Source organism: Arvicola amphibius, chromosome 14, assembly GCF_903992535.2.
Source record: "Arvicola amphibius chromosome 14, mArvAmp1.2, whole genome shotgun sequence".
In the NCBI taxonomy this organism is placed as follows: Eukaryota; Metazoa; Chordata; class Mammalia; order Rodentia; family Cricetidae; genus Arvicola; species Arvicola amphibius.
Genome location: NC_052060.1, coordinates 11,307,686 through 11,328,328, shown reverse-complemented (window position 1 = coordinate 11,328,328; position 20,643 = coordinate 11,307,686). Strand labels below are relative to the sequence as shown.

Below are 20,643 nucleotides of genomic sequence, written 5' to 3'. Positions count from 1 at the left end.
AGAAGAAGGCGTCAGATCCCTTGGAGCTGGAGTGGTTATGAGCTGCATGACACATGGGTGACATACGCTGGCAACTCAGGTCCTCTGGAGAGCACCAAGCAGTTGTAATCTCTGAGCCACCTCTCCGGCCCTCCCACGTCTTAGACAGCATTTGGTCTAATATTTTCTGAAACTAATACCAGCATCTCTTTCAAGTTATAACAGAAAAACCCATAAAAATACTTTCATTAAGAATATCCTAATTGTGCCTTTAATCACAGCACTTGGGGGGCAAAGGCAGGTGGATCTCTATGAGTTCAAGGCCTGCCTGGTCTACAGAGTATATTCAAGGACAGCCAGGGCTACATAGAGAAACCCTGTCAAAAAAAAAAGAACTGAAACCAAACATATAAACAAACAAAAACCCCTAATTATTAAAAAGTAAAATTTTACTGAGAAGATGAGGCAAAATAATTAATTTGTAGGCACAAAATTGCAGGGCGTCATATAGTCTTTATGATTATCCCTGTTTTTTATTGTATAGAAATTGAAAATCAAGTCACCCAATAGGGCATGCATTCCTTTTTTTTTAATAGACAATTTTGTTTTAGTGAATCTTTTACTTTTTGTTTTCATAAGGGCCTAATTTGCCTTTTTGAAGGAAACCTTAGATAATCGTTCCACCCTCAGCCCACATGTCCAGCTGGGCAGGAGAGGTGGCTGCCATTAGCACGGTGTGGAACCTGATATGTATGGCTGAGATGGGCGACTCCGAGTTCAAGCACACCATAGAGATAACTGCTGCTCCACCCCAGCTTTGAATTCCTCGTTTTTCAGTTCCTATGTCAAGTCTGAAATTTGTACATCTGTCTTAAGGTGTTCACTTCCTGTGCATCAGGTTTCAATGCACAAGAATCTTCAGACTTAAGGCACACATAGACGGCTCTCCCTAAGACATTCTAGCTGGTTCTGACTGACTGGCAATAGTTTCCTTTTAGTTAGAGTCAGGACTTGGTACATGCGCAAAGGAAGAAGTCATATTCTCCACATGGGTCCTAAAGCATGGGAGCATATAAGAAGCACATGAGAAGCATGTAAGAAGCACATGAGAAGCACATAAGAAGCACAAGAGAAGCATATAAGAGGACCTGGAAGTAGACACTGAGTAAACACAAGTTCAGCCGGAATCTAAAACATACACTTCCTCAGTGTTTCTCTCTCTCCTCTCCCTCCCTTTCTCCCTCCCTCCCTTCCTTTCTTATGCATGTGGGTGTTTTGCCTGCATGTGTATTTGTGCACCATGAATGTGCCTGGTTCCCACGGAGGTCAGATGAGGTCAGCATATCCCTTGGAAGTGGAGTTACAGATAGTCATGAGTAGCTGTGTGGGTTCTGGGGATCAGACCCAGCTCCCCTAAAAGAGCATTTAAGTGCTATACCCAGGATTTATCCTTTCCTACCAAGTGTTTATTGTACTATGGAACTACAGATTTACTACACTTTCTTTAAGACTTCTCCCGTGTTCACTGAGACTTCTCCTGTGTTCACTTAGAGTTCTCCTGTGACCACTGTGACTTCTCCCACATTTGCAGAGATCCCTCTAATTCCCACGTCTCTGTTTCATCTGCTCGCTTTTTCTAAACTCCCCCTTTCTATATTTGCCATGATGATATAGGAGGGTCTTCTACCCTCCCAAGTTAGACATCACTGAGACTAATGAAAGAGCACAGAGTTGATGGGAAAATGGGAAAACTTGAAGCTATGTATTTACCTGCGAATGAACAAATTACCTGTAGCACTGCCTCTGGGGAATTAACATTAGCAGAAACCTGAGCAGGGTTTCAAAGAACTACGGTTTATAAATAAGACCACTCTTGTATACAGTATCACGGCTAGATGAAATTCTAAAGTTTCAGGGGAAATTACATAATTTCAAATGAGTTCCCTGTACATACAACACCAATCCGTTCAAACAAAACCCTGAGCAAATTGCTCAGGCATGTGGGCCTTGCTAGCCCAGACATTTCAAGTCTCTACTGAAGAGGTGTAAGGAGGCTCTGAGCCAGTTTTGCTGCTCGAGGATAAACTTCACTGTAGTGAGGTGTCACTTGAACTGGTGGCTTTCTAAGCAACCACAAGTTGAGGAACCAGGAAGCCAAATAGGTTAATTCTGCTTAATAAAGCAAAAAAGACTAGGCTCTTGTTTAAGGGCAACAAGGGCGTCCTACAAGTAGACATAAATGTGCAATCATGTTGACTGTCTTTACGGTATTCTTGAACCTTTAATCCAAAATGGAGATCTGATGTGGGACAATGGTCTGTATTCTGTCAATTATGTTTTAAATAAACTCTGATTGGCCAGTAGCCAGGCAGGAAGTATAGGCAGGACAACCAGTCAGGAAGTAGAGGCAGGTCAATGAGAATAGGAGAATTCTGGAAAGAAGGAAGTCCTGTTTGCAGTCCTGACCTAGCCACAGAAGAAGCAAGATGTGACTACCTCGCTGAATAAGGTACCGAGCCATGTGGCTAACATAGAAAAGAATAATGGGCTAATATAAGTTAAAAGAGTTGATAAAAAGCCTGAGCTAATGGGCCAATCAGTTTATAACTAATGTAGACCTCTGGGTGGTTTCTTTGGGACTTAACAACTGTGGGAACTGGGCAGGACAGAAAATTCAGTCAACAAATGCCCCCCCAAACCCGACAACAGAGATTTAAAAGGAAACAAGATTCATGAACTCCCCCAAGGTCAAGCTACTTTGTTATCTACTATTCCTTTTCCCAGTGGCCAAGTTTTCTTGAAAGAGAAAATGTCAGGCTTCCTTATTATGCTCCGAAAGAGTTTGTCTGTGGAGATTTCCTACTTGCTATGGACCATGCAAGCAGAAACAGACCCATGGAGCAGGCTATCTGTGGCTCAAAAGTCCAGAGACTCCAGAAGACTCTGGCTCCTGAGCCTCTTCCACGGCCACCACTCCCAACTACCTGGATGCTCCCCACGGGCATAAATAATATCACTTTGATTCCCAGTGGAGGAGGCATCAGGTGAGGGAGCCAGTGGGAAGGGCCTGAGATTGGAAACGCAGATGCATGCTCTTCTCCAGATGTGCCCCGTCCTAGGCTAGGGCTGACCAGGAGCCCGCACTTGCTTCATGTTCTTTATCATTCATGCTCCAGTGATTGATGGTAATGGATTTCTGGTGCCTCCGAGGCCCGATCTCCACGGTGCTCCACCCTGTCTTCCTCTTTCCTTCTGGAACCATTCAGAAAAGCAAGTGTGGGAGGCTTATTGCCCAGATGCTCCAGTGGAAGAATGTGGGAGAGCCAGATGTGAGAGGGACCTCCCCTGAGTGGAGAATATGCAACCGAGAGTCCCAGCACATGTTGGAGAGGGATGGCTTTCTAACGAAACTCTGGATTTGTAGCATGGTGCTAGCCCACATCCAAGTCAAAATGCCTGTCCAGATTAAACGTCAAAACTGCCCTGTTATCATCTCTGTGTTTTACTGAGTATCTTTGAAGAAGAAAGAATCCTTTGGGGGGGGGGGGCTAATTGATCCCAGGCCTGATACTTGGACATGAATTTCCACGACCACTTCAGAAGAAAAAAATTCCGCTATTTTAAATCCAGGTATCACATAATGTTTCAAATGGTGTGCACACGTTCAGAACGTCGTAAGAGAGGATAGGAGGGGTGTAATTCAGCTGTGCTTGCAGAGTGAGTGTGCCAAAACATTGAAAGAGGTATAGCAAGAATTAATGCCGAAATATTTGCAGTTCTGTCAACTATCAATAACTACAAGGAAACTGGCTCAGACACTACTCAGGCCGTACTGAAGAGGTCACGATGGAATCACCTAAGACCTGGGGCACATAAAACTTTCACTGGTCTCCAACTGCAAACAAGCTTGTCTCTGAAAGAGTCTCACATCTTCACAATTTAGGTCTGCATAGCCATAAAATCACGCCTAAAAACCGTAGGTGATACTGCAGTTGGTCACTGGACTTTTGTATCTCTTGCAAGCCCCAAGGGAGATATTAACAAGGCAGGGTGAGAAGAGACCCTTTCTCACTTAGCCTGAGTCGCCAGCCCCTGGCACAGGAATTATGTATCAAGCAGACTTTGGTGTCAAGCATCTGCTAGCTAATGGAATGTGTCACTAATCTGAGGAATATCACAAGTTTTACGTTGATTAAAGTGAGATGTAAAATGTGTACAAGATTCGCTAGCGATGGAAAATTATTCCCGTTGTGGCTCTTTCTTATACAAGAAACCCTTTCTTCTTTCTTTCAAGCACTTAACACTAACAATGGCTCTCTTTAATACTGTCACACATTCAGTAATTGTCATGGAAGGAAGAGTACAGCCCAGTGATTTGGTATATAACTGCTCTTGATTTGTGCTTTTTTAATTGGAACAATGATAGCTTAAATAATCTAGTTAAGTTTACTCTAAAAAGGCACGTGTATGTGTGTGCCTCCACTATAAGGAGCAGACATATCCAAAGGAGAGTGGAAATTTACTTTAAGATTGAATTAAAAACTTTAAAAGCATCATACTGCATGCTTTATTTCTAAAAGTTATAAAAATCTCTTTGACAGACCCGGTCACTCACCTCGTAATATAACGGTAAATTGCTGCTCGTGGGTTTTTTCCCCTTTTTAGCTGAGGCAGTTCCAGCAAGTGCCTGTATTTCATTGATCTGTAAGACAGTTGAATTAACTGATCATGAAAGAAAGACTGACTCAGGAAACAAACGGATCTGTGAAACTTTAAATATCTCAGGGATTCAAATTAGGCCATCAGGCAACTTAGCAAGAAGGTGGTAGTCATCACGAGGATGCTGTATATGTAACCTCTAGGCAGGCTGCTGTTACCTGCAGGGGCCTGTGACCCCTGACAGCCCTTCTCTGTGGCCTCATAGTCTCTGACTTGAACCAGCTAGGTTCTCTATAGACTTCACTTTTCAATGAGTCATGTGCTTTCCCTATTTATCGTCATTTCCCCTTTTTTATTGCTATCTAACCTTATAGTAAATAATCTCTCAGAGATCTTAGCACCCTGCCTGGAACGGTGGAATGAAGTTTGAATGGACTGCATGCGTGAAAAGATTAGTCCTTTCAGATTAAACATTTTAAATTGTTTGCAGAATGTAAATGTGTGTTTAAAGTCATCCGCCATAAATAACGAAGCAGTTCAAGACGTGATCATTTCTGCCTACTCTAAAATTTCATTCCACAACTTTAAGGAAGAACGACTTTGAAGGTGGTGAGGCAGGAAGAGCCAGGTACCTGCTGGAGAATTTCTTGCCACGACACTATACTGAAGAGTTTACGCTGAGGGACTTGGACAGCCATTTCTAGAGCACGAACGAGAAGATCATCTTCAATCTGGTTCCCAACCACGAAAGCGATGGAGGCCTTCCAATCGTTCTGTTACAAGAGCGGACAGAATTAAATGCTAAGCGTTCTTCACTTGGTCAAAGGCTCCCACTGAAAAATCACAGTTTTCTCGTAAATCTTACTTTAAGGACAGGGTTGACCTTGACGTACATGCGCAGTTTTGACAAAAGTAGCCACAAGGCGGCAGTATTGTGCCAAATTTCATGTCACTTGACTAAAACAAATTTTCTTGAGAAACGAGAAAAAAAAACATTTCTGAAGGTAGATAAATTCCAGTAAAATGCTGTCCCCTTTGCATCCCCCCAAATGTTGGTGTTTGCAATCAATATATCATTCCTGTGCCACAAACGTACATTAAAATGCAGACTCAAAACAGTGATCATTGTTTCATTTCCCGGTCCTTTCTCTAGACAGTGACTTGAAATAGTGCTAGGTTTATAGAAGAGATCCGAGCACTAATTGCTAACTGTTGGGTGACACTGAGTGAGTTCGTAGTGGGAACCAGGACACACCTTCTCCCTGTAAACTAGACCGCGACTGCTGATCCACAGAGGGATTCCTTCCATGGCTAGGAAAAAGGCTTGGACACACAATTTTGATTCAAACAATTTAAAGAAACAAATTGCTAAAGACAGGGATTTCATTCCGCAATCCCTTTATCTCCATTTACTACCATTTCTATTGGCAAAGGCAATTCTCAGGCAGACGGAGTGGAACTCCATTCATTTCTCCCACCCCTCATGACCTCCTGGTGTTTGAAAGGGGGCTGGTTTCTGCTTCTGAACAAATTGGTCTCATGGGGAGGTAAGACAAGTGTGTATGACAAAGACATCAGGGAGAAGAGAAGAATATTAGGGGAGGGGATCCCAGGCACATGACGTCACTAGGTCTCAGGGTCCTCATGCATAATAAGAGAGTTTAGGCATGGCAGTATCTAAGCCCGTCACTAGCTCAGCAGTTCCCAACTGTGGGTCATGAGCCATTTGGGGGTCGAACGACTCGTTCACAGGGGTCACCTAAGACCATCATTAATATCATATATTTACATTATGATTCATAACAACAGCAAAATTACAGTTATGAAGTAGCAGCAAAAATAATTTTATGGCTTGGGGTCACCACAGCATGAGGAGGTGAATTAAAGGGTCAGTCACAGCATTAGGAAGGTTGAAAACCACTTGCTCTAGCTACTTTTGGGAGACTGACATCTGTGGAGTAAAACCTGCTCTTGGTGGATGCCAAGACAGTGTCTAAGGAGACTGGAAAACTTCATGCAGTTTTTCTGTGAAGCGTGCAGTTTTGTGTGGCTCTCTCTGGACTCTGTGCACAGCCAGGCTGACATGGTTAGAAGCAGGGCCTAGGTGTGAGGAGAGGCAGGGCCCATTCTTTCTTACCAACAAACAGCATTTTCCATGGGAACCTACTACATGACAAGATCCACCCAGTGTCCAGCGCCATCGGGAAAACAAAACCACATGTTCTTATGAGAACATGTGCATTACTTACAGAGAATGTGCTAGGTTTGCACGCGTGCAGAAAGGCGTGGCTTTAAAACCTTTGTGGATGCTAATTTGATGTAGAAAGAGAGAGCATTTAATTTTTTTTTGTTTAATGGTCTCGTCCTAAAAATTAAGTATGATATTTTAACAAATTGTTTAGGAAAGAATTCCATTGCCACTAGCGGAGCTTCCTTGCACTGGAGACCGTCTCTACCCCTGGAGTACTCCCGTTCAAGCCGCATCTGTAGGGAGAGCTGCAGGGGAAAGCCTCTTCCGTTCTCACAGAACAGTACCCACCTTTCCTGGACAGGGCATGTGTTAAAGTTCCGACACCAGAAACAACTGCCTCCTTCTGTCTCTCTCTCTTTCCCCTGCAAGTTTCTTTGCTGATATTCAAAAGCCAATGGTGACAAAAACTTGTCACTCAGCTTTTTTATTTTTATTTATTTTTTTTATGGGTGGACAATTTTTTGTGTGTCATCTTTTTTTTTCTCATTTTTTTAATTAAAGATTTCCATCTCCTCCCCTCCTCCTCCCCCTTCCCTCCCCTCCCTTCCACCCATACCCCCACTCCACCCCTCTCCAAGACAAAGAGCCATCAGGGTTCCCTTCACTATGTTAAGTCCAAGGTCCTCCCAGCTCCCCCTAAGTCCAGGAAGGTGAGCAACCAAACTGACAAGGCTCACAGTGAGCCCGTCCATGCTGTAGAGTTCACTTTCATTGCCGTTGTCCTTGGTTTCTCAGTCCTCCTCCACCGTCAGCCACATTCAGAGAGTCCGGTTTGGTCCCCTGTTCCATCAGTCCCATTCCAACTGGACTTGGTGGTCTCCCGTTAGATCTGTCCCACCGTCTCAATGGGGAAACGCACTCCTCACGGTCCTGACTTCCTTGCTCATGATCTCCCTCCTTTTGCTCCTCATCAGGACCTTGGGAGCTCAGTCCGGTGCTCCTATGTGGGGCTCCACGCAGCTTTTTAAAAGACAGTTCCCAGGGGTATTGTCACCAGCTACCTACCCATTAGGATCCCGTGTCAAAGGCAGATGTGGGTCATTCCAGACATGAAGAAAGAGGGGAAGAGGAGGAAGGAACTATCAATTACTGTGGATCTCCCATATGGCAGGCACATGTTGCCCCTCCGAACCCCTACGTGACACCGTGGAATGGGCACACGGGTACACTGCAGATGGAAAGACAGGTCCAGGAGTTCAATGTTGTGTTGTGTTGAGATCATTGTGGCAGAAACCCATGGGGACCGTGCAGAAAGCTGACAAATCTGTGATTATTTCAGGACAGTTCGGAGGGCAGGTCACCAGAGCATGAATGACAGGTGATGTGTGTCACATGCTACTAATTGATGAAGATTTACAGTCCTTGTAAAAGTGCATGGAGCCTTCAGAAATAGCTTCCATCCAATCCCCCAAAACATTGTGAATCACATTTTAAAAAATGGTATTTTACACAGAGGATGAGCGGTTAAGGCCATCTCCCAAGTTTCCCTCTCTAGACGCCCATTGCTCTGTTTTCTTTGCCCTAGAGTGTTCTAAAAAGAAATAAATATGTCTATTTTTTTCAATCCATGGTCCTGTACGTTAAAACGTGTGGTATTCCTGATGTCACATTGAGACAGCCCTTGGAAGCTAGATCAGGAACCTTCGTCTCATTTAACAGCATCTAAAAGGTCCAGCTGTGGCCAGGTTTTCACCCACACAGTGGTCCTTAAAGCTGCTTCTAAATTGGGTCTGCTTTCTAGAGTAGGATCCAAAAAGGACGTTGTTAGAGCTGCACCTTCTTGTCTAATCATATACCCAGGGCCCCAGGAAACATGAGACAGTGGTCACTTTTGGGGAGGGTGCCTGAGAGGACGGCTGCACCAACTGCTGGCTGCAGCAGGGGGCAGCGGGATGCTGGGGAATGCACACCCCTGGATGAGAGAGGGTGGAGGGCACCTAAATGAACCAGGCTCGATTAGTGTTCCAGGAAAACTGCAGGTTCCAGATTTCTACCATCAACAACTCATTTTAGGACAGGCTCTAAAAAAGCTGCAGAGAAACCCTGTCTCGAAAAATCAAAAAAAAAAAAAAAAAAAAAAAAAAAAAAAAAAAAAAAAAAAAAAAAAAAAAAGAAATAGGATGTTGTCTTAAAAAAAAAAAAAAAAAAACGGACACAAATCAAATTCGGTAAAATACTGTCAAAACCAACCAACCAAACACCCCTCCCCCAAACAAACAAAACAACAACAATAAATCCTCCTCCACTTATATCCCACTTCAACAGACAGTTAAACAGAGTCTTTAAATTTAATTTCACAGAGAAGCCAGAAAAATTTGGCATAGTGAGACTGAACAGTGACCGTGGGAGAGTGAGATGGCAGTGCCATGTCACAACCAAGTGGCCATACTTATGGTAACACTATTGTTCCCACCTGTGCTCGAGTTCCAGACAGTTCAGGAACTTTGAGGGCACTCAACAGGAGCTGGGAACTGAAAACTGGCCGCTTTAAAGAAAGCAGTGGATAAACTCAATGGCGAGGAAGGAGGCTTTTATTCTAGTGTACTCCAATGCTTTGGACAACGAAGGTGGCTCTCTGCTACCCGGAGACGTAAATGACACACAGATATCGCTGGGTCCTGTCCTTGGCGCTATTGATAAAGTCGGTCAAAGGTGGAAGGGAATTGCGCATAGACACAATCCATTACCTACTATTTGCTTAAGCGGTCTTACCTAATTTGAAGCCTGGCAGGAGGGCGTCTCAACCCAAACACTGGCATATAGTCTCCTAAGGCAAGAAAGCATTCAGTACGTGCAGGGAACCTGGCCAGCTCACAAAGCCCCCAGTCTCGCAGACATGGGGTAGATTTAGAACTATTTTTCTTTCATATATTAAAAATTCTCCAAATTTTACTAGGCATTCCATATTCTAATATGATTATAACAGCTCCTTCACGAGCAAGGGGGCATAGCCGCTGGACAATGGGGCTGTGATGGCCTCCTGCTGTAGCAGCAGTATCAGCTGGTACAGGAAGACAATGGAATGATGTCCTGGTGGCCTTCCATAGCGCTTCTAGGAGGAGGTCTCCGTGGGCCTCCACCCAGAGCTGACCAGAGAACCTTCATCAGTAAGAGACATATAAAAGTCTTATGTAATATCTATGCAGCATTTAAGAAGTTGGCTTGACTGAGAACCATTTAAGCCCAGCAGAGATGCCAGCCTGCGCTTGGTGTCCCTGGACTCAGCTGAAGGAACCCCTTTTTTTGTCATGTAGATTGACCGCCAAGTGGACAGGCGTTTGGGAATGTCTTTCTCGTGCTAGGTTTTTGCTTTCAGAAGACTTGGCTCTCCGTCAGCAGAGGAGTGTTAGTGTGGGCCTTTGGCCAGGAGAAGAAATATTTTCATTACCTCAAACTGGCTGCTGCAATTGTATCTGTTAAAAAGGAATTTTTTAACTACAAACTAAGTTGAAAGTAGAGGGTCAATAATAGACACACGTCATATGATAAACAAGTACAGTATTAATGATGATGACATGCTTTTACCTAACTTTTTTAAAAAGCAGATATAATATATATGTGTGTGTGTATATATATGTATATGTATATAATGTACACACACATATATGTATATATAATTATATAGCCTTCATAATTTCTCCTAAAACTTAGTTTGATATATTAGTGCATACTGCATGAGAAATCCTTGTTTAGGAATCAGATCATATGGCTGTGACAAGTAGACTGCCAACTCTTGAGGCCAGATATTAGGATTTATATACTAGTGTACCTTGGGATGCTTGGCATGAACATAAAATAGAGCCAGGCTCTCTGTAGAAAGGCAAGGGGATTGACTTGGGCACCCAGAGGATTCTGACTCTTGGAATCACCAATTGTGAGAAAGTATCACGTCAGGCAGCTGGAGGGTACACATTCTGCAGCCCTTGAGTAGCCGAGCGCAGAACACATTGAATCCGACCTAGCATGAGCCCCACCAGGGATCAGTTAAGAGGATTTAGGATCTGCTAATACACATTTCCTGAGAGCCATTCAGGTAAGTACCTGATGCAAAGGGAAGAGGCTGCTAATGACTCCCGAGCAGCATCAACAATAAAACCACCCCCCCCTCTTTCCTTCTCCCTGTTCTTTCCCAACTCGCATCAAAATGATGTCCTGGTCTCTCTTCTCTTTACCCACTACAAACAGACCACAAGTTCTGGGGGCTGGAATTCTACAGGCTTGAGGCACAGTGGAAGCGTATCAAGGGGCGGGGGGGGGGGGAGAGAAAGGATGTGAGGCAAGGAAGCAGCAAATCACACTGGCTGTCCCAGGCCAGAATCTGGGAGAGGGTTGAACAGCCCAAGTCTGCCTCGGCAGCAGCATCATCTCCCACCTATCTTAGTCTCTGATCTCCATCCTGGGAACCATGGGAGCCAATGGTCACCATGCTCCTCAACTGTCTAGAGAGAGACAGCTTCAAGGATGCCACACCCGACATAGAGGTAGTGTTACAGTTGGTGAATGTTACATAATAGGGTGTTCTACCTAGAGACAAGCTAGCAGTTACTTCCCAGCAATGCCCTAGGACTGGCTACATGTGTAAGGCTCACTTAGGGGCAATTTTTACTGAAGAGGCCATGGCTCACTCTGAAAAAGCGCCAAGGAGTACAAAGGAGTTTATCTCCGTGGCTCGCACACAGCCCATCCCAAAGCATCCTGCAGCAGGGCAGGATCAATTGCCGATATGGATTTGCTGGTGTCAGTGCAGGTAGAACCCAGCTTCAGGCATTTCACGCAGAGGACAAACTATATGCCAAGGTCTCCTGTGAGGGAAGCTGGGCCAACCCACTCCTGCCCGTTCCTCTCTATTCCAACTGTAGCAGCTGGCCATGAAGGATATTGCCATGGAAGTGCCAGGTGGCCCACCCACAGGTGACAGGACTCCCGCACACTGCAGCCATTTTTTGGATGAATACAGGGTACACAGTGATTAAGAGCAAGATAGCTTGGCTTGATTTAAATTTTAGCAGACTAAGCTGTTGAGTTCTTGGATCAATGACTCTGCTGTTTTTATGTATAAGTGAAGATAACAACAGGCCCTACCTCATTGCATTGGTGTGACGATTGAATGGAAAAATCTACAGATAGCTCCTCAGAGACCAGTCTGCAGTAACAACCACAGTTGAGTTTCCTGAATATTAATGGGGGTTGCGCTTCTGCTTTTCCCTGTCGTTGTCTGTCCTGACATGGCTGCTTCATGCCATAGTGATCTCATGGTTGAATCAAAAAAAAAAATCAGACTCTCAATAGTTTCATTGTCAAAAATAAAATATTAATTTGAATGATAATTTGCAAGATAATTTTCTCTTTGAAAGTAATAAACCTGCTAGCTGCCATGATTCTAATGGAAGAGGGCCCAGGTCATAGACACATAGAATCTAGCATGTTAAAGACAGACTCATCTGGGGAGTTTGGGGAGAGCACATCAGACTGTGAAAGAAGGTACCTTTCCATCAGTTTGTATCTGGTGTCCATTCTCAGAAATACCATCCTATCTTCAACCACAAACCCAAGGCAAACAAAACAGCACATGGGAGATCAACGAGATGGCTTCAGGAAGTAGATGTGTGTGTACTTAGTGGCATCAGGAGGCAATGAGTGTTTAGGAAGCCACACTGAAAAAGTGTCCCCAGGGAACTTCTCACTAGAGGTGAGGTCTGCTTCCATGCTTCAAAAAGTGCAGACGGGTCTGCTGTTTGCTGTGACACAGCACACATTAAGCCGTCTGAGATATAAAACACAGATGCCCATTCAGGGCTAGTTTTTTTTTTTTCTAATTCACCATTTTAAAAATTTATTTTACATATCAACCAGGGTTCACCTTCCCTCTTTTCCTCCCACTCACTCCCCGCTCCCCATCCACTCATCCTCCTCTGTCTTCATTCAGATGAGGTAAGGCTTCATATAGGAATCAACAAAGTAAGGCACATCAAGCTGAGGCAGGGCCAAGCTCCTCTCCCCTGCACCACGGCTGAACAAGGCATCCCACCATAGAGAATAGGCCCCAAAGAGCCAACCTATGTCCTACTGCCTGGGGCCCCACAAAAGACCAAGCTGCATAACTGTCTCCCAGATGCAGGTTGGTTCCATGTTGGCTTCCCAACTGTCCATCCAGAGTCTTTGAGCTCCAGGGCTAGGTTTTAAGAACAAAAGGAAAGGAAGTGACGTTATCATGGCTCTACCACACCTTCAAGGTGTAATGAAGTTTACCACTTATTAGACCCAGGGTCTTAAGAGTTAATTTGCTAATTAGATAAGTAAATAGACCCTATGAGTTAATTGCTTGGACCCCTTTATTTTTCTTCTTCCGAGTGACCACATATTAAGAATTCCCAGAGTTGTCCAAATAGTGCCTTGTTGATGGTGGTTCTAGAACGTGCCACCTAGACTGCTTCCTCTTCATCCTGCCATCTACCAGCTTTCTATAAGTGCTTCTTGAACTCGGCAGCCGAAACCACACACTAAAGAGAACTCTTACACATGCTTGGTATAGAAAGGCTGGTGGAGTGGGCCATGTTCTATCAGCTGCTCTTGGCACTGCAGAAGGCATGGGGCTTCCGAGTCACTGACATGTGAGTTAGAGAAAGTGTGTGCTCCTTTGATGTCTAAACAGAGCTGGGAACGTCTCACACCCTGCAATGAGAACTCAGCAGCTGACAAAAAGCTGTGCTGTGTGCTATGTGTGCGCTTGGTGGCTTGCTGGTTTATCTTGTCTTCATAAATGTTGAACATGATCACTACAATTAGTTGAGTGCTGTCAAGAAGGGCACGTCGCTCAGGCAGTGTCAGATTCTGCCTTGCTGTCTCTTAACCCGAGTGACCTTGTGCTAGTCTTTAAGGCTCTGTTTCCTCATTAAGGAAAAAAAATAGACTTAGTAATACAGCCTTCAAAGGAAGTGGGCCCTAATGAACAATAAATGTGGTGTCACTTTATAAATTGTCAAGTACTAGACAAAAGGGTAAGATCAATATCTGCGAGGGAGGTAGCCTTGATTCCCGCAGAAAGTTCTGAAAAACTGAGCTAGAGGGGTGGCCACTTCTGGGATTCTAAATTGAACACTCCCTAGGATCTTCTTTGGACAATTCAGCCTCTGGTTTTGGCTGTTTGGTTGTTTCTTCCTTTCTTCTTCTTCTCCTTTTTTTTTTTTTTTAATTTTCAGAGAGTCCTTGGCCCATCCCCGCAATCTAGCACATGAGAGCCTGATTCGGTTTTGCTCCATGCATCAGAGAGTTTTAAGGCAGCTATTAAAAACGCCACATGGAAAAGCTTTGCAGGGAATTCTACTCCGCAGAGAAGCCACAGAAACCGCGGCACACCTTAACTGTCTCCCTGCCCCCACCAGTTGGCTACAATTACAGCGCCATTATGCTAGTGCACTCCGACAGCTTCATAGCTTGGAGCAAAATCTGAGGTCCACAGTGAACTTCAGAACATTAAAAGTAAGGCGGACTCCAAAAAGAAACGAGCCTCTTTGGGTTTTCAAACAACTATTACATATCAGAGACATTCTTCTACCAGAGGAGACCGAGGAGAGCCAAGTGGAGTCCTGCTAATTGCTCCAAAAATGTAAAATTGGAATCAGGGGCTCACCCCAAAGAAAGGGGACCTCTTTTCATCATCGCATATTAAAAGCTAGGCTCTTTCATCAACTCCTTCCTCAGGCACCAGACCTTCTTTTCCTTTCCTCAGATCCCTTCAGGGTTAAGTCCCTACCTTCCACGTTAAAACTTAAGGCATTTCCAAGGCACAACCATACCCTACGTAGCCCTTCCCTTTGCGTGTCCAGCCTCCTGCCTCGCTCTAAAGGTCATGTATCCGCTAAGCTATGTGTCATATGTTGGACCTTTCTTGAGGGCTTCCCAGAGGAAGCAAGATAAACAGTTCTCTCCCTGATGACCACACTGACCATAAAGCGGCTACGTACTTAATGTTTGTGGAAAATCCATGTTCTGGCAGTTACTGCAATAGTCCTGCATATAATTTACTGCAAGAAAAACTCACCATCTTTAATTCCTGCATCTGTGTGAATGAGGACACGATTCTGATTACTTCTGACAAACACAAGGGTCCAAAACTATCTTGGTCACAAAGTCTAGCCTATTGTTTCCAATTCAATGACATGTCCAACAGCAAACAATATTTTGAAGACAAAACTGCAATTTCTACTGTTTTTGTGACTGAGGCAAAATTCTTTGCCTGTTATGTCCTGTTTGTGGGTCTAAAAACAGGGTCTCGGGAGTAGACTCTGAGAGGGGAGGGTCAAGGGTGATCTATAGGGCAGTGCCAGATGTTTGTGGAGGGTGAGGCTTTTTGGTTTGCTTGTTTTGTTTTTTTAGACAGGGCTTCTCTGAAGGTTGAGTTTTGTCATAGAAATGGAGACTGATGAGACATCTCTAACAATTTCCTAAGGGTACAGAAAAAGAGATTTGGGGACCCATCTTGGGGGTCATAAGAGATCACTGAATTGGTTTCTTGCCATAATTCAACAAGAATGAGTTAATGGTTTAGTTTAGTAAAGCCATTACTAAATGCAACTGATACAGCAAACCATAGAGAACACAAGACACACATCTAGGACAGTGCTTAGCAAGCAAGCAAGCAAGCAAGCAAGCGAAGGAAGGAAGGAAGGAAGGAAGGAAGGAAGGAAGGAAGGAAGGAAGGAAGGAAGGAAGCAAGAAAGGAAGGAAGCAAGCAAACAAGCAAAGGAAGAAAGGAAGGAAGCAAGCAAACAAGCAAAGGAAGGAAGGAAGGAAGGAAAGAAGGAAGGAAGGAAGGAAGCAAGCAAAGGAAGAAAGGAAGGAAGCAAGCAAACAAGCAAAGGAAGGAAGGAAGCAAGCAAAGCAAAGCAAGCAAGCAAGCAAGCAAGCAAGCAAAGGAAGGAAGGAAGCAAGCAAGCAAAGCAAGCAAGCAAAGGAAGGAAGCAAGCAAGCAAAGCAAAGCAAGCAAGCAAGCAAGCAAGCAAGGAAGCAAAGCAAGCAAGCAAAGAAAGGAAGCAAGCAAGCAAAGCAAAGCAAGCAAGCAAGCAAGCAAGCAAGGAAGCAAAGCAAGCAAGCAAAGGAAGGAAGCAAGCAAGCAAAGCAAAGCAAGCAAGCAAGCAAGCAAGCAAGGAAGCAAAGCAAGCAAGCAAAGAAAGGAAGCAAGCAAGCAAAGCAAAGCAAGCAAGCAAGCAAGCAAGCAAGGAAGCAAAGCAAGCAAGCAAAGAAAGGAAGCAAGCAAGCAAAGCAAAGCAAGCAAGCAAGCAAGGAAGCAAAGCAAGCAAGCAAAGGAAGGAAGCAAGCAAGCAAAGCAAAGCAAGCAAACAAGCAAGCAAGCAAGCAAGCAAGCAAGGAAAGCAAGCAAGCATGGAAGCAAAGAAAGCAAGCAAGCAAGCAATCAAGCAAGCAATCAAGCAATCAAGCAAGCAAGCAAGCAAGCAAGCAAGCAAGCAAGCAAGCAAGCAAGCAAGCAAGTGAGCATTGTGTCTCAGTGGAGAGGTGGCTTCCCTGGCCCCTTATCAGGGGAGATAGGCTGCTTTGTTCCTTTTTAGGGTTTTGCTAGACAGCAAGCCTGATTTCCCCAGCTGCTTGGGATCCAGGGTTTGCTGGAAGAAACCAAGAGGCAGAGTTTACTTTGAGTGAGGAAACTGGGGTAAGACTCCAAATGGTTAGTCACGGTCAATCAATCTTAGTGGGAGGGCGGACCAGAGTGGTGGTTGGAAGGATGTGGGTGCTTAAAGAAATCCTTGGACTCTCTCTTCCAAGAACGCTTGAGAGTTTTTCAGGGTTCAGTTCAACTACCATTTTGTCAGGGGTTTCCTAGGAGACAAATTAAAAGAAGCAGAAGAGAGCGTGAGTGAGGTAGGGCCCAAGCCAGAGGAGTGGTAGACTCACGAGCAGGGCAATCAGAAGGTCACCTGAGGCCTTAGCAGGGCAGCTCCAGTCACTGAAACTGCTTCTGGCTCATTCCTTCACCCTCGCCCCCTCATAACTCACACATCTCCTTCACAACACGAGCCTCATTTACAGCCCATGTAACAAAGCAGACCCAGTCCATGCTTATGATAAATCTCAAGGCCCAGATCTGCTTATGGTTGTTAATTTTCTCCAATTACACAGGTACATGGGACTCCATTTATTGGACATACCAGGGTAGTAACTCATAATAATTATCCCTTTCCTATTGGTTTCCTAATAGTATCCTTACAATAGCTCTTTCAATGGTGTAATAAAAAGAACACTAGACGGAGTGTCGGAAACCCCAACTGTTAGTTCCGATTCCAGTCCCAGGGTTTTGAGAAAATATTTGCAGACTCAGAACCTGACCTGAGAAATAAGAATACTTAAAGCAGAGAGTCATTCATTCATTCATTAAACTAAGACCCACTGAAGAATGAACAACATTGACATGGGCTTTGGGACAGAGAAAGGAATCTGAGGCACAAATCCTTAAACAGCCTCAATCTCTGGAGAGGGTTTTGTGTCTAAATATTTCATACCTAGAAACAAGCCTTCAAAGTTCCCATTTTGGTTAATACATTACTCTAATTTAGTCCCTAATAATATTAACTAGGAGGGCACAGTTAATCACACAAGGACACACATGGACCAATGAACTGAATATGTATACCTCTCAATTAAAAACACAATGCTGAAAAACACAGACCACAGAATTTGATTACTACGATGTGAGAGTATTTGTGCCCCAGTTCATGTTTGTACCCCCTGTGTCTAGGATGGCACACCCAGCTCAGGGGTCTGGGGCTACCTATTACTCTTGAACACTGCTAGGTTTTATTTGTGGGTATACAAAAGCAGACACAGGGTGAGAGCATAAGCACTGGACATGCGAGGTTGTTTCTGGGAAGGTGAGGAAAGGACTCGAAGAGAATGTGGCTTTGAGAACAAAGGGTTCTCCAGTTTTAATGTGTTTCTTTGATAACACAATTTTTATGAGGGTATAAATGGGCTTGACACATCATTTGACATTTGAGAAAGTACTCTTGGGGCCAGGGAGATGGCTCAGTAGATAAAGGCATTTGCTCTGCAAGCAGGAGGACCAAAGTTTAGGTTCCCAGTACCCACCTAAGGCCTGGACAGATGTGGGAGCTGCTTATAATCCTAGCAGTTGGGAGACAGAGACAGCATCTTTGGTACAAGATGGATGACTAGATTCGGTGCATCAAAATCTAAATTCAGCAAGAGACTCTCTTAACAAAATGCAGCAAAATTGAAGAAAATTATTGACACCAACCTATGGCCTTGACATGCATATGCATACATGTGAACATGTATATAATATGCACACATACACCCTGCACACCCTTACACATGTAAAAAAAAAAAAGAAAAGGAATTCTTGCTCTCAAAGGACTCACTCTTACAGGAGAGAGAGGTGTCTGAGGTGCTGTGACAAGGGTGACAGGCACTCTCCTAGACCCTCTCCAGCTCTGCTTGCTAGAAGAGGCCTCACAGGCACATGCAGGAGTAGCGGAAGCAGTTCTCTGGTCACATGTGTTGCTTGTCTGTCTTCTGTCTTCACAGTAGTCAGGAGGCCACCTCTGAGAAGAGCAAGGCTTCTCTGCTCGTGTTCTCCAGCCTCTCGTATTTTCGTCCCAACATACCCTTCACCAGTTCCAAAACCTTCCTTGAGAGGTTCTGATATCTCTCCCACCCTGCTTTCTTTACTGGAGTTGAAAGCACTCTCTAATCTCCGTTCTTCCATCTTTTCTCCAGATTTCAGTCCATTATTCCCATTGTGCACATCCATAGCTTCTTTGACCCACTTCTGGTCTTCCTATGGGCCTCATTGCCCTAAAATCTTTTCTTTATAGCCACAGTCATCCCTTCTATGCGTTCTGATACTTAAGTTTCCACTTCCTGACAACCCACACTATCCCTCAGGTCCACAGAGCTCCTTCTACCAGCTTCTTTCCTTCACTACCAACGTCATTGTAAGCACTACTGGACTCAAACTGAATCCTGAAGACCTATGACCATGTCTTCATTACCAGCATATTCATGTTGCCCCATTCCCTATACATCCCTAGGTGAGAGACTTAACTTCCCACTTATGCTCTTCCACCTGCCTGACTTCACGACACCAAGCTATTTTATTCTGTCTCTATTCCCATGGTTGCTTCTCCTTTGAGCATTAGGCCCTTTTCTTTTGTCCTCCAAACAGAGATCTATTAGGTATCCCACAGAATCTTGTTCTCAACCTTCTGTTCTCTCGGATGAGCTCTTCTTCCCAATCTACTTTTATGATTGTGTGTGTGTGTGTCTATGTTTATGAGTGCATATGTGTTATACGCTGTCTTTAATTATAGTTGTCTACATTACTGTGGGAAAGCAGTCTTGTACCATGTAAAGATCTGTCACTTGTATTGGTTTAATAAAATGCTGATTGCCCCGTAGCCAGGCAGGAAGTATAGGCAGGGTGACCAGAATAGGAGAATTCTGGGAACAGGTAAGGCTCAGTCTGCAGTCCTCACCCAGATGCAGAGGAAACAAGAAGAGAATGCCTCACTGATAAAAGGTACCAAGCCACATGGCTAACACAGACAAGAATTATGGGTTAATTCAAGATGTAAGAGTTAATAAGAAGCCTGAGCTAATAGGCCAACCAGTTTATAATTAGTGTAGACCTCTGTGTGTTTCTTTGGGACAGAATGGCTGTGGGACCAGGTGGGATAGAAACCTTTGTCAACACTGCATGAGCATGGGCAGGAAGTTATTTACTGGAGCATGGATAACATACAGTGGTTATACCACTGAAGAAAGTGGTGCCCATTTCTCTAGCACCATTAGCTGTCAACAGTTTTTCAGGAAGGAATGGGGCTTCACAAAGCCCTCCCCCTTACATGAATAAAGAAAGGTTGCCAGTCTCATTCTTGTGCCTGTCAAGAGCTGTAGCAGCAGTAAGTTCATGAGTTACATGTCCTCCTGTCCTATCACGCCAAAAGCACTGGTTGCAGTAGTGTTCCTCCTGAGCCTTGGCTACCGAGCGGGGTGAAGAGATGTCCTGATTACTCCCAAGCCCTGCAGGGTCACTCATTCTCTGCCTTTGCAGCAGATGCTACCCTGAAATTTTGACCTTTTTATAAAGATGTCCACTTTGACCCTCTTCCATCTTCTCCAAAATGACAGGCCTAAAACTGACTCCTTTCTCTCTCTCATCACGCCCAAACAGCACAGCAGGAACAGACCTCCCCTTTCACAAAGAGCAAAAGCCATGCAAGCTGACTCTACTGACTTAGTTTCTCCCATTTCTATTTCTTCTGATCATCACAGCTTCTGATCCTCTCCCACCTTTGCCCTGAGTGTATAACCAATGACTTCTCTCCCCATTGAAACTGTTCCTTCCTTTTATTTTGTTAATTTATAAAGTTTTAATTAAAGTAGAATTGTATCATTTTCACCGTTCCTTTTCTTCCCTCCAGCCAATCGCACATTTCTGCAGCTTTCTGCCCTTCTCAGCCTAGTCTCTTTCTTTAGTGTATCCTCCTTTTAGGTACAACACCTCCTTTATTCATGACCTTTTCCCTGAGCACCCAGCCCATGGTGGCTGAACCTACCTCTGGAGCAGTTGCCAGTCCCTCCCTAGCAGGGTAGCACTTAAACTGTGCTCAGCCCCTTAGGAAGTGTCTGAAAGTTTAGATTGCATTAGAATCATGTTTGCCAAAGCACAGATCATTTGCGTTGTACCCCCAGTTTTAACTCTGTTAATCTAGGATTCA

At 44.3% G+C, this 20,643-nt stretch overlaps 1 protein-coding gene across 1 annotated transcript in view; it reads right to left on the bottom strand.

The window, feature by feature from the left end:
- Positions 1–20,643, bottom strand: part of Spag17 (sperm associated antigen 17) — a 219,833-nt gene that overhangs the window by 175,335 nt on the left and 23,855 nt on the right. The window contains exons 2-3 of the mRNA XM_038311719.1: positions 5,271–5,411; positions 4,595–4,681 (exon numbers count right to left, since the gene is read on the bottom strand). Coding sequence (XP_038167647.1) covers positions 4,595–4,681; positions 5,271–5,411 — 228 coding nt within the window. The remainder of the gene's footprint in view (positions 1–4,594; positions 4,682–5,270; positions 5,412–20,643) is intronic.